This window comes from Ursus arctos, unplaced genomic scaffold (assembly GCF_023065955.2).
Source record: "Ursus arctos isolate Adak ecotype North America unplaced genomic scaffold, UrsArc2.0 scaffold_2, whole genome shotgun sequence".
In the NCBI taxonomy this organism is placed as follows: domain Eukaryota; kingdom Metazoa; phylum Chordata; class Mammalia; order Carnivora; family Ursidae; genus Ursus; species Ursus arctos.
Window position 1 is genome coordinate 98,041,140 of NW_026622874.1, and position 13,123 is coordinate 98,054,262.

General features: G+C 44.4%; 1 protein-coding gene across 4 annotated transcripts in view; it reads right to left on the reverse strand.

Annotated features, from left to right (window-relative positions):
• Positions 1 to 636: 636 nt before the first annotated feature.
• The window catches only part of TMEM225B (transmembrane protein 225B), a 30,266-nt gene continuing 17,779 nt past the window's right edge, over positions 637 to 13,123 (reverse strand). Inside the window, exons 4-9 of one of the 4 annotated variants that reach the window (XM_057315239.1) lie at positions 12,025 to 12,103; positions 10,490 to 10,700; positions 8,866 to 8,923; positions 8,375 to 8,445; positions 7,912 to 8,049; positions 637 to 979 (exon numbers count right to left, since the gene is read on the reverse strand). In XM_057315239.1, the coding sequence (XP_057171222.1) occupies positions 807 to 979; positions 7,912 to 8,049; positions 8,375 to 8,445; positions 8,866 to 8,923; positions 10,490 to 10,700; positions 12,025 to 12,103 (730 nt within the window). In that variant the 3' untranslated portion in view covers positions 637 to 806. Of the gene's footprint in view, positions 980 to 7,911; positions 8,050 to 8,281; positions 8,446 to 8,865; positions 9,013 to 10,489; positions 10,701 to 12,024; positions 12,104 to 13,123 lie in introns of those variants that run through there. The other 3 variants (XM_057315237.1, XM_057315238.1, XM_057315240.1) reach the window with 3 other exon arrangements.

Here is a 13,123-nt window from a genome sequence, read left to right on the forward strand (position 1 = left end):
CGTTGCTGGTGGGTATTGTTCAGATGAAGGTGGATATGAAGCCAGCAGAGGGCTTGGATCACTGGTCTAGCCCCACTACTGCCCGGAAGCATTCGTACTTCCCAGCTACACCCATCCTAGCTGGGGACCTGAGAGCCCCCCAGTCTGTAAGCACCCTCAGGACAGTGAAGGCGGGGCACATTAGAGATGCCCCTGGCTCTAGTGAGAGGATGGAACACCCATTGTTGGTTGGCTAACTTTTTCTGCTTTCCCCCGGGGGGGGGGGGGGGGGGGACAGACCCACGAGACTCAGACTTCCAGACCTGGGGGCTCAATCCTGAGAAGCATTCACCTTTAACCACTCCCAACCCTTCCCTCCAACACATACTTAAGTGTCCTGTACTAAGTCACACCTTTGTCTGGGGACATCACTTTCTTTTTAATGTCACTAACTCAAACACACTTCGTTGAGGTTATGTTCTGTTCGGTTTTTGTTTTACAAAAGCTTACTTCACTTGATCATTTTGTCATATTCCTTCCTCCCCTGCTGTCCTCCAGGCTGTTTTTCTGAGGTTTGGATTAACAGACAGTAGTTCTTCTATTGAAAACACCTGCAAAAAAAAACCCAAAAAAACAAAGCATTCAGGAAACACAGAATAATTCAAAAACAATTTTAATAAATTGCAAATACAAGCAAGACAGAATCACTGTGAGTACGGGGAAGGGGAGCACCGATCTGACTCAGGAAGCTCATGAGAAGCGGCAGAGACCGGCTGCCCCTTCAGCCTCCACGCCCCCCACATTCACACAGCTGACACTCTCTCGGACTAGATTATCGTTTCTTCCTTCAGCAGTGTCTCCTTTTGTATTGAGCTCAGGTCTCCTCCCAAACTCTCCAGATTCTCCAGGTGTGGGACCCCTTGGGTCTCCTCGATACTCCGGGAATTGGGCAGCCAATGGCAGCTAAAGCAGGCTGTTTCTTGAAAGAGGCAGACGGCACCTGGGTAACAGCGAAAGTTCGGCTCAGGTTAGAGAGTGAGCTCAGGGACTCCCTCCTCGAATGTGACCCCCTCTGGCCTGCACCCGCCCTCCCTAGTTCTCCCCTCCAACACAGAGTATTACAGAGATAGACGGAAAACAGAATGCATCACATGGCAAGGCATACAAATAAGACGGATAAACTCACAGAACCATAGGCAGTGCTGGAAGGCATCTTAGCAACTGGCTATTAATAGGTAAGAAAACAAGGTGTAAGAGAGGAAGGTCAAGCACAAAACCCAGCCTTCTTGATGCCCAACCCAAGACCCCCAGTAAAGTAAAAGAAAGGAAAAAGAGAACCGATGTCATAAAACAAATGGAGATATCTTTTTTTTTTTAAAGATTTTATTTATTTGACAGAGAGAGAGAGATGGCCAGCAAGAGAGGGAACACAAACAGGGGGAGTGGGAGAGGAAGAAGCAGGCTCCCAGTGGAGGAGCCCGATGGGGCGCTTGATCCCAGGACCCCGGGATCACGCCCTCAGCTGAAGGCAGATGCTTAACGACTGAGCCACCCAGGCGCCCCACAAATGGAGATATCTTGAGTGAATAATAAATGCTGTATTAAGGTTGAGGCTAAGAGAAAGAACAACCTCCCTGTTCAGCACAACAGCAGACTACATACTCTCCCACTAAAAACCACAAAAATTCTATATAAGATATTTCTTCAAAAACCTATTTCTAAATACATCGTCAAACTGGCATCAGGGTAAGGCATTCTTAGGAGCAAAACCCTAGTGAAAACAGAAACCTAGAGAGTTTAAGCAAGCACACAATTGGCCTTCACCTTGGAGACATATCCTCAACCCAGGTGACCCTGAGTTTCCATTCTGTTGGCCATTTGGGACACAAAATGAGAGGAAAAGCCCCAGGCCTGCTCAAGATAAGGAATCTAACCAGGGTCTGCCATATGAAGCTAGAACTTCAAAGTTACCTGTACTGACTGAGAATTCATAAACAGAGGCTAGCTGTTCTGTGGGTCTGCAACTAACTTCACAACACCAACTGCAATCCTTGGCTAGTTGTGCACCCAAGCAACAAGCAGAACCAAATGTAAATACCTTTTTGAAAAAACACTTTAAATACAGGCCTCTGATGGGTATGTAGGAGGGCACGTATTGCATGGTGCACTGGGTGTTACATGCAAATAATGAATCATGGAACACTACAGCAAAAACTAAGGATATACTGTATGGTGACTAACATAACATAATACAAAATGATTATTAAAAATAAATAAATAAATACAGGCCTCGAAGAATTATTAAAAATAAATAAATAAATAAATAAATAAATAAATAAATAAATACAGGCCTCGAAGAATTTCTACCCGAAAAAAAAAATTCCAAGGAAAATGAATTCACAAACATACAAGAAACAAGACACCACAAGCAGGAGCCTGCAAAAAACAGCAGCCAAAGGACTCATTCAGTTGTTAAGCTTATAAGGCACAGAATGCAAAGTACGCTTAACTAAATGTATAATAAAAATATATTTAGAGAATAGATTAAAAATATAAGTAAGGAAAAAGAGTATAAAGATAACACGAATTAAGGGAAAATATAATTTCCAGTTATAAGAACAGATTGACTGAAATAAAAATGTAATGAACGGGCGAAGCAGCCAAACAGACACAGCTGGAAAGCGAACGGATGAACCGGAAGACACATCTATGTAAGTTACTCCAGGAAGACAAAGAGACGGAAAGTATGAAAAGAGAGAGACAGACAGACAGACAGACAGACATAGGATGGAGTGACAAAGTCTAACAGATGTCTTCCTGGAGTTCCACAAAGGAAAGAAAAGAGAAGGAAAGAATATGGAGATAAAAAAAGAGATTAAAATGGTTGAGAAATTCTGAAGGACATCACTCCTCAGACTTAGTTCACACCACAGGTCATAACACAAAAATTCACACCCTGTAAAGTACCAAAGAAAGTCTGAGAGAAAACAAAGATTGCTTCAAAAAGAATGATATTTTTAGAGTCAACAACAATGGAATGGAAGTGGTAAAATAATAATAATAGAATAATATCTTGAATGCTTGGGGATACTGTCAACTTAAAAATGTAAGTTCAGCAAAACCAATTTTAATAAACAAAAATGAAAGGAAGACAATTTCATACAAACAAAATGTGAGAGTGTATCTCTAACTGTCCCTGACTAAAACCCGTTATAAAGGATGTATTTCAGGCAGAAGGACTGAGAAGGTTTGATGAGCAACTAAATTGGTAAATATGTGGGTAAATTTAAACCAATGAATATCAAATGCATAAAATAAAAATGTCAAATATATAGAATTAAAAAGAAAACAGAAGAAACTAAAATGTGAAAAATAGCATATAAATTGGGAAGGCATTACCTTGTATTATTTATAAAGAGACTAAATATGTTGATGAACTCTCAACTTTGTTTAGTAAGCATGTTAAAATGTCAACAGTAGCTCCTACAAGAATACAAACAGACTGCATAACTTCCAAACTAAAGAGGGGGAAAATGTAATGAGAATTCTATCAATAAAAGTCAATCAATTGAAAGCAAGGCAAGAGAGGTGGGGGTTGGGGAGCAGAAAAAACTGAAAGCAAAAAGTAAGGTGGTAGGAAAAAATATAAATATATCTGTAGTCACAAAAAATGTAAATGAATAATAAATGTTCCAGTTAAAAGACAAAGATTATAAAACTAGATGAAAAAAAATACAATCCTAAGCTATGTGATCACATATAAGTAGATTAGAAAGATATATAACAGGCAAATACTAAACTAAAGAATGTACAGTAGCCAGAGTAATATCAGATAAAACAGACTTTCACAAAAGGGATTATTAGAAATAAAAAGGATCACAGCATGCACAACGATTACAAGTTCAATTCACCAGTACAACAGAACAATTCTTTTTTTCTGCCTTTAAAATAATTTTATACATAATTTTCCCAATTTGCTCCCCCCCCCCAGTTAATAGAGCATGAATGGCCCTCCACATCAACACATAAAGATTTACTATACTTCTTAACAGCTACGTAGTACTTCATTACGTGAATGTAATGTAATTTTATACATTTCCCTTCCTTGGATAATGCTGCAGAGAACATTCTGGTATTTCCCCATACTTGCACTAGTATTTCCATTTCATTGTGTTTTGAAAGGCTTGCTCGGTAGCTTTATTTTATTATTTTTTTTTTTTTAAGATTTTATTTATTTATTTATTTATTTATTTGACAGAGACAGCCAGTGAGAGAGGGAACACAGCAAGGGGAGTGGGAGAGGAAGAAGCAGGCTCCCAGCGGAGGAGCCTGATGTGGGGCTCGATCCCATAACGCCAGGATCACGCCCTGAGCCGAAGGCAGACGCTGTGCCACCCAGGCGCCCCTCACTTTTTATTTGTTAAACTGGAAACTACATTAGCGTCAACAAATGTACTGATGAGCAGTGGTGAGCAAAACCTTGCTTAGGTTCTAGAAAGGAGAGAAATAATTCACGTCCTCAAAAAGCCTTGCAATCTGTTTGAAAAGATAGATCCATATTCACACCCACAGAGATTTGCGCTGCTATATAAACTTAAATTCAGCCTAAACTCTCTTATGTTGCTGAGAAGGAAAGGGGAAAAACAGTGAATAACCAAGCTGGTTCCTATTTCAATACAATAAGACAGGAAGCTTCAGTTTTTCTGACAAGTTGAACCTTTCTCCCTGCTTCATCATCAAGTAGAAGGTACCTTCCTGCTCAGTAGCTTTAATTGGTAGACTTTCTTTCTGCATGTTGAACTGAAATCTGTCTACCTGTGAATTTCTCTGCTGCTGCCACTCCTTTGATGTGGTTTTCTACTTCACTGTGAGCGCAAGTCTAGGCTTATAAAAATTTGTGAATACAATTTCATTATACATATATTTGTCTCTTTTACTGGTAGACTTGAACCCACATGTTTTCTTGCTTTAGCCTTGAAGCAAGTATGATGCAATTAAAACGTGAGTTGACTTTGTTAATACCTAAATTTCTTGAAAGGTATGCTTTTGTAGGAGACTGTGGTTTTGTGGACCTTTTCACATTGCTTCAATTCTGTTTCTGGCCTGAGAGACGCCAACCACATTGGTGCGTTCTGGGGTAGAGCGTTAGGCTGTGCGTTAGGCTGTCATGAAGCTGCTTATGAAGACAGCTGAGAGGAGTTTTGCAGGGAAAAATCAAGAGAAATTTCCCAAATATGTGTGAGCTCCGCCCCTCTGAAACTGGCATCTGAATCCGTCAGGAATAGTTCCTGCCACATTAAGTTGGAAGCAATGAGAAAGGAAAACAGGGCATATACATGAATGAGATGGAGAACGGCCTATAGGAAGTAGGTTCTATTGTACTTTTTTTCCAGCTTTTTAAAATTAATGTAATTTTCTTTATTTAAAAAATATACTTGGATATCTTTATCATTTCTATTTTTCAAAACACAAATTCATTCTTTTCAGCTATTATTTTAATTTTTTTATTGTGGTAAGCATACCTAACATGAGATCTACCTACTTAGCAAATTTGTAAGAGGACAGTACAGTATTGTCAACTGTAGGCATTACGTTGTGCAGCTCATCTTTAGAACTTATTTATCTTGAAGAACTGAGACATTATATCCATCAAACAACAACTCATTTCGCCCTCCTGGCCCCTGGCAACTACCATTCTACTCGGCTTCTATGACTTTGACTATTTCGGTCATCTCCTATCATGCAATCATGCAGTATTTGTCTTTCTGTGACCAGCTTAAAGTAGAACAATTCTGAATCAAGATTAGAATATAATAAATAAGCTTGATCTAATGTTTACAAATGAAAAGTTGCATTCGACATAAACCATGAAAATGGACCTCAAACTAGGCTATAAAACAAGTCTCAATAAATCTGAACACATTAGGATTATACACCCCATGATCTTTCATCACATTGAAATTAAGTTAAAATCATTAACACGATACAATAAAAAAATTATATGCTTGGAAATTTAAAAGTATACTTTAAAATAACTCACAGAGCAAAAAAATCATAAGGGGAACTAGAAATTTGAAATAGAACAATAACATAAAATACTGCATATGAAAATGGGAGCTGCAAATAAAGCAATTCTTACAGGTGAATTAAAGCTTTAGTTGCCTACTTAGAAAAGAAGAAGCAGGGGTGCCTGGGTGGCTCAGTCAGTTAAGCATCTGCCTTCAGCTCAGGTCATGATCCTGGAGTCCCCAGAGAGAGCCCTGTATTGGGCTCCCTGCTAAGCGGGGAGTCTGCTTCTCCCTCTGCCCCTCACCCCTCTCATGCTCTCTCTCTCAAATAAATAAAAAAAAAAAAAAAGAAGAAGAAGTAAGCAATAAGTTTAGATCCTAACTTAAGAAGCAAGAAAAGGAATAGCAGAATAAATCAAAGAAGTAGTAGGGAGGGAAGTTCAAAATAAGAGGCAAAAATTAAATAGAAAACAAACATAAAATATGAAGGTTCAAGAAAGCTAAACCGTGGTTCTTTGGAAGACTAAAAATGTGGTAAACCTCTGACAAACTGGCAATGAAAAAAGAGAAATTAAGTATAAAAAAAAGAAGCATATAACTACAGATGCATCACAAAATAAAGTTAAAAAAGAAAACATTTCAAGTACTTTATGTCAATAAATCTCAAAGTTTAGACAAAATGTATAAACTTATAGAAATACATAAATTACAAAACTAACTCAAGAAGAAATAAAATACCTGAATAATCCTATAGTCATTAAAAGAAACAATGATAAGCTTAAAATTCTCCCACAGAGAAATACCATGCTCCTTCTACAGACAAGCTTAGTTATACAATTAATTACTTAAAATGGTAAAAATAAATGAACCTTAGAGTTCCTGGTATTAACATGGAGGTTATACTGTTGTATAAACACAGTATGATTATTCAAAGTTTTAAAACAAGCAAAATTAAGTAATAATATTGTTTAAAGATAAATATGTGTGTAGTAAATATGATTATCACAAACTTCAGAATAATCAGTTCCTGAGGGACAAGAGGACGCGATCAGGAAAATCCACATGGTTGAGAGGAGGGAAAACTTGAAAGATACTTAATATTCTGCCATATTTCATCAATGTTGACAAGCCCACTGTTTTCACATTTCTGGAATAAGGATGTGCCTTACAAGCTACAGCACCTTATAATTAATTATTCTTGGCATCCTTTTTTCTTTCTCGGTGATACATAAATGAGAATGTAACTTACAAACAACGGATTCCATGAAAATAATGGCTAGTTCTTAAACTATATGGTGGAAATGGGCATACGGTTGATTTTTAATTACCTATCTCATATATTATAAATATTTTTATATATTCACTGTATAATAAAATCAAGTTAAAATAGATTATGTCATGGGTCAGGTTAATAGAGCAGGAAGATTCAGAAAAAAGGACAAAATTAGGATTGAGGGCTTAGACGGTGATGGTATATAAAGATAAGACGGTAAGGTGAAGGTGAGGTGAATAAGATCAGAAATTCCAAGACAGAGACAGAGACAGGCATAGAAACCTGTAGGAGTCCAGACAGAATAACACAGAATACGAAATCTGGAGGTTGGTTCTAAAATCAAGGAGGACTAGGATGAGAGATAGGGCTGAGGCTCTAGAGAAGTGCTGTTCAGTAGAACTTTCTGCAATGATAGAAATCTCTACATCTGCACATTTAATATGGCAGCTTCTAGATACATAATAATCTTACCGAACACCTGAAATGTGGCTAGCTTGACTGAGGAACTGAATTTCTATTTATTTCATTTTAATTAATTAATTAGCCACAAGTAGCTAGTGAACAGTTTTGGACAGCACCGCTCTAGAGCGTCCATGGCTCCTGAATCCAGACAGAGGGCAGGGAGAAGGGCACCAGCCCCAGGACACTCACCAGCCACTATGAACAGAACGATGGCAAAGCCAAGGACGTAGTAAGGCCACTGCACGGAGAACTGGGGGGGGCTGGGCTTCATCCTCAGATTCTGGATCTCCAGGGCATGCAGCAACAAGGCCAGGAAGGCACAGACCCCTGCAGGGTCACAGGGAGGCACTCTTGCTCTCCTCCCATGGTTCCCACATTTGCTCTTCATCAGACAGAGTCACGTGGCCCACAGCCGGTGTGGCTCCTGTGTGGAGGCTCCTTTCTCCAGCCCATACCTGTGCCCTCTCAGAGCCCATAACCTCTACCCCACATGCCTGTCTTTCCCTCCATCCCAACTCATTTCAAAGCCCATGTGCCTCACCTCCCAGGGGCCCCATACCAGAAATCCCTTTCCCAGGTACCCTCTGTGCCCGTGCCGTTGGCTGACTCCAGATGGGGCCCCCTGGGTGTGATGCTTTGGGTGCAACTCAACCTGATTTCCCACTGTGAGCGTTCCACCTCCTCCATGTGATGGGAGCCTCCCCGGGTAGGGCCTTGGCCAGCCTTTTAAAGTCAAAAGGTTCCAAAGGGCAGAGATGGTGTCTTCCATCCATTCGTCCAAGAAACACTTATATTTCACTTACATTATATATTTCACTTCCATATTGTCATTCTGTGCCAGATTCTATGACAGTTGCTGGGATAGAGATTATGGTATAAAGACCCCCAGACAAATGACCCCAAGCCAATGCAGTGAGGGCTGTGCTAGCTGGAAGTGCAGGGTGCCAAGCGGCCCCCGGGACAGCAACTGTTATCCTGGGGGGCAGCTGCCTCAGAGAAGGGAGCAGGCAAGATGGGTCCTAAAAATTCCCTCTCTCCTCACATCACAGAAACCAACCATCTTCCTGCCTTTGGGTACCCCCCACAACCCCTCCCCGAGGCCGAGGCTTGCCCGAGGACGAGGCCTGCCTCCTTCTTCCACACCTGTGAGGAAGCTGATGAAGGCTGACACCAAATTGTGCTTCCGGGTCCTCGGAAACAGCTGAGATGCAAAAGACACCAGGATGAAGGTGGTGAGGAAAGACAGGACAACTGCAGACAGCAGGAAAACTCGGCCGAGAATGATGTACACTGTGGGGGAGGGAGGCTGGGCTGCAGCTGGACACCCTGACCCGTGACAGGGGACAGAGCCCCGCAGAGCCTGCGCAGAGAAGGCCCCCGCAGCTCGCCACCCTCAGTCCCACAGTGCAGCCTGGGACCATGGCTCCAATCCCACCACTCTGCCCCCCAGAATGCTCTGGTCCCAACATTTTGTTCCCTGTGACATGGAAGTGTACAGAAAAAAAAATTAGATGGACCAATGGTCATTTTAATAAACAACAGACGATAAAAGTTGCGTGTGGAAACGTGAAGAATTGCATCTGTATTGGTCACACTGATATAAGCCGCCGGTGGAGAATCAGAACTTGTGAGGTTAAGATGTTCTGAACTCTGGGGGGAATGCTTCTTTAATTATGCCGGTTAACAGACCCAAAATAGCAGAGCCAGGGTCTTGATGATCCCCTACTACTGGCGTGACTCAGACCCGTGTTAAAACAAGTTCGTATATCCTTCTAAGCATGCAGAGATGGACAGCTGGTGTGGGAAAAAAGACAAAGGTGTTGCTAAAGACCCAAATGTTCTGGAATCTACTCTTGGGTTAAACCAATGGTTCTCAATCAGGGGCAGTTTTACACCCCCACTGGGGATATTTGGCGATGCTAAGAGGTAATTTTGGTTCTCGCAAATAAGGGCATCGACCGGGTAGTAGAGGGTAAGGGTGCCGTTAACTGTCCTGCAAGAAACAGGAGAGCCCCCACAACAAAGATTATCCAGCCAAAGTGTCAGTAGCGCCAAGGCTGAGGAGCTCCAGATCAAAGAGCTCACACAGTGTGGCCCATCTTCCCCAAAGAGGTTTCTCCTCTTCTATTACCAGGAGAGATCCCCTAACGGCTCTTCCCCAAAGAGGCTCACCTCTTTTCCAAGACAGACATCCTCCCGACCTTCCCAAGTCCCTTGTAAAACACGGCCTCAGGTGTGTCCACAGGCCGCTGAGCTCATATTCGTGTGCATTCCCTTGCAAATGCGGTTCTCGGGGCCTAAGCACGTTATCTGCAGAGCTGCCACCCACAGGGGGACAGATGTTTGGCAGAGGGGACAAGCGGGCCTGAAATCCAGCCTGTGCTCTACTAACAAGGCTCTTCCCTGGCTGGGAGCTGTGCCCACCCACAAAGGTCCCATGTGAGGGAGTTAACAGGAGCCCTGAGAGGTGGCGGAGCCTCACGTGGTAGGGTGGGACCCCCGCCCCTCCATCCTAGGTGGGGGCACTCCTACCCCAGAAATAAACTTTGTTACTGACACACTGCTCCTGACCCTGGTGGTCAACTTGATATTATTAACCTTTTGCTTAGCCACATACTTTCCTCTAACCTCAAGAGTAGAGACTCAGAAAATGCCCTTATGGGCTTATTAAATTCTGTCCTCTGTGACTCCATCCGGTCCTCTGTCACCCAAGTCCCTACACTGGCCCCATCTCCCCCTGTCCTGTCCCCGCCTCCATCTCTCTTACCTGACAAGGGTCGAGGCTTCCAGCATTTGATATGGAAGCAGTTCTCAAACAGGCCACTGAAAAACACTTCATGGGACTCCTCATTCACAAGCCGTACCCAGAAGGGGAAGACGGAGACCAGCAGTATGAGCAGGTAGCCCAAAGAGGTCAAGGCCGGGGCTATGGCCCACGTGAATCCCTTCACGTCCTTGTCCTGTAAAGTCAGCATCACCTGTTCAAGGGAAAAGTGAGGGCTTCTCATGCGGAAGAGGGCAAAGGAGATGACGCCTGCGGAAATGTTAGCATGTATGTGAGCCTCGGGAAATGGTGATTTCTTTGCCTGGATAAACTATACAACCTCACAGAACTCTTCGGCAGACCTAAAATATGCATAAAACATTTTCTGCTGCTAAGTTACCGGGGGATCTTGGGCAAGGAGGGTCCCTTCTCTGAGCCCCAATTTCCACCTCAATAAAATGAGGTTGGACGAGGCCATCCCCAAACGCCCGCCAATCCAAAAGTTCTCACCCCTGGATTCTGTTAACAATCACGCCATCTACAAAGACCCTCTGCACTATGGTCCACAGGCAGCTAACAGCCAAGGGCTTCGGGGATTTCAGGAGGGCCACGGGGTGGTACTTAGGCCGGGCTCCGAAGTGTAGAAGACAGGACCTCAAGAGTGAGTGGGCCGCTCGTGCCGGTCCACACCCTGTGCAAACATCTGTGCTCATGCCCAGGCACTGGGGCCTCTCCAGGGTCCCGAGTCAGACCCCCTTACTGCAGCCGGGGCGGGGAGTATCTCTGAGGCTGTGGGACCCGCAGAGGGCCGAGTGTGGGTGCGCTCTTGCACCCCCCTCCCAAATCTGTTTATAAACACGTAAACAGCTATTCCTCTCTAAGCGTTGTCGGACTGGTTTGGAAACATCCCCGTGTGCTTTCACCTCCTTCCTGTCACTAGGTTCTCTTCTTCTCACCTGAATAATCCTTCCTTCTCTCCAAAGCTCCCCTTAGATCCTCCCTCCACCCTCTAGGCCACACTGATGAGTCACCTGAACTGCCGGGCCTCAGTTTCCTTTGCTCTAAAATGATGGAGTCGGTCGGCCCCGAGAGCAGTCCTAGCTCTAAAACTCTCTGGTAGGAGACATGGCTCCATCCTGACCCCCGTGCTCCAGATGGGACAGAGCACAGTGGACACTGTCAACAGATGGTCTGTGCCCCTGCCTGTCCCCCAGCAACCTCAACTTGTCTAAAACTGGCCTTCATGTTTTCCCCATTTCGGCCATGCTCCGTCACCACACGCTGGCGGGGAGCTCAAGCTGGGCTCTCCCTCTCTCCATGCCTCCATCTCATTGGCCTTCCTCCCGGGAAGTCCCCAAGCCCCCACCCTTCCTGCCCCACACCCACAGGTCTCACTTCCAAGCACTTCTGGCCTTCATGTGTGCCTTCCTTCCCCGGGGGTGCCCTCTCTGCCTCTCCTGTAAAGCTCAGCTTGGCCCCATCCACCGCACACAGCCTCTCAGCCACCAGCCACTACCCATAATTCCCTCCACACTTACTGGACGCCCCATGCCCAGCTTAGGCCAGCGGGAGCGATTCAGGGATGAAAAAAGACAGGAACTCGCAGGCTCTTGGTAACTATGGGGGAGAAAGAATCATAAACATGTCACTGGGTACAATGCTTTCCTCCCCCCTGCCTGGGTGACTTCAGGGCCAGATGTACCCCAGAGCGCCACCTCCTATCTGTTCCCCCGCTGCCAGTGGCTCTCCAGTGAGGAGGACCTTGCCAGCCTTTTGGAACAGCCCTGAGCACGGGGATTGGAGGACTGTGTCCCAAGGATATACAGCTTGGGGGACGCACTGATCTAGGCCAGAAACAAAGGACCCTAGACATGTTAATAAAACAGGGAATCTGCGGATCCCTTTCTACTGCTGAAACAGAGAACAGGAGAGAAAGATCTGCCACTGGTCCAGCAACCCATAGTCAGTCCGTGCTGGGGCAAGGACCAGAATCCCACATGGCTGACCCCCCCCCCCACTTCAGGTTTCAGGCCAGCAGTTCAGTTTGGTGACTCTCAAATCTGGAATTTAGTGGAACCAGTGAATTCTTCCTACTAGGTATGCTCATTTGCATGTGTGAGAAAAGGAGAGTGAAGGGGGGTATAGAATTGCTAAAACTTTTTATTTTGCCAAAAGCATTCAAAACAGGGACGCCTGGGTGGCTCTGTTGGTTAAGTGTCTGCCTTTGGCTCAGGTCATGATCCCAGTGTCCTGGGATTGAGTCCCGCATGGGGCTCCCTGCTCTTGGGGAGTCTGCTTCTCCATCCGCCTGCCGTTCCCCCTGCTTGCGCTCTCACTCACTCTCTGTGACAAATAAATAAAATCTTTTTTTAAAAAGCATTCAAAGCAAAATGTAAACGATTGGCAGCAACTACCACACTGTCTTCATTATTATTTAAAAAGGACCCAGGAAAGTGAAAGAGTTGCTCGCTTGGAGCCCCGGGCTTGGGTGGAGCTTCCTCAATCAGGTTCCCTCTGGGAGAGTCCCTGAGCCACCCAGCAGCAGCCTGAATGCAGCCCTGGTCCCTCCCAAGGCCCCGCACAGCCCGGGCGTCAGCAGGGAACTGTACTGGGGTATGAAAGAGGTGGGCGACCGAC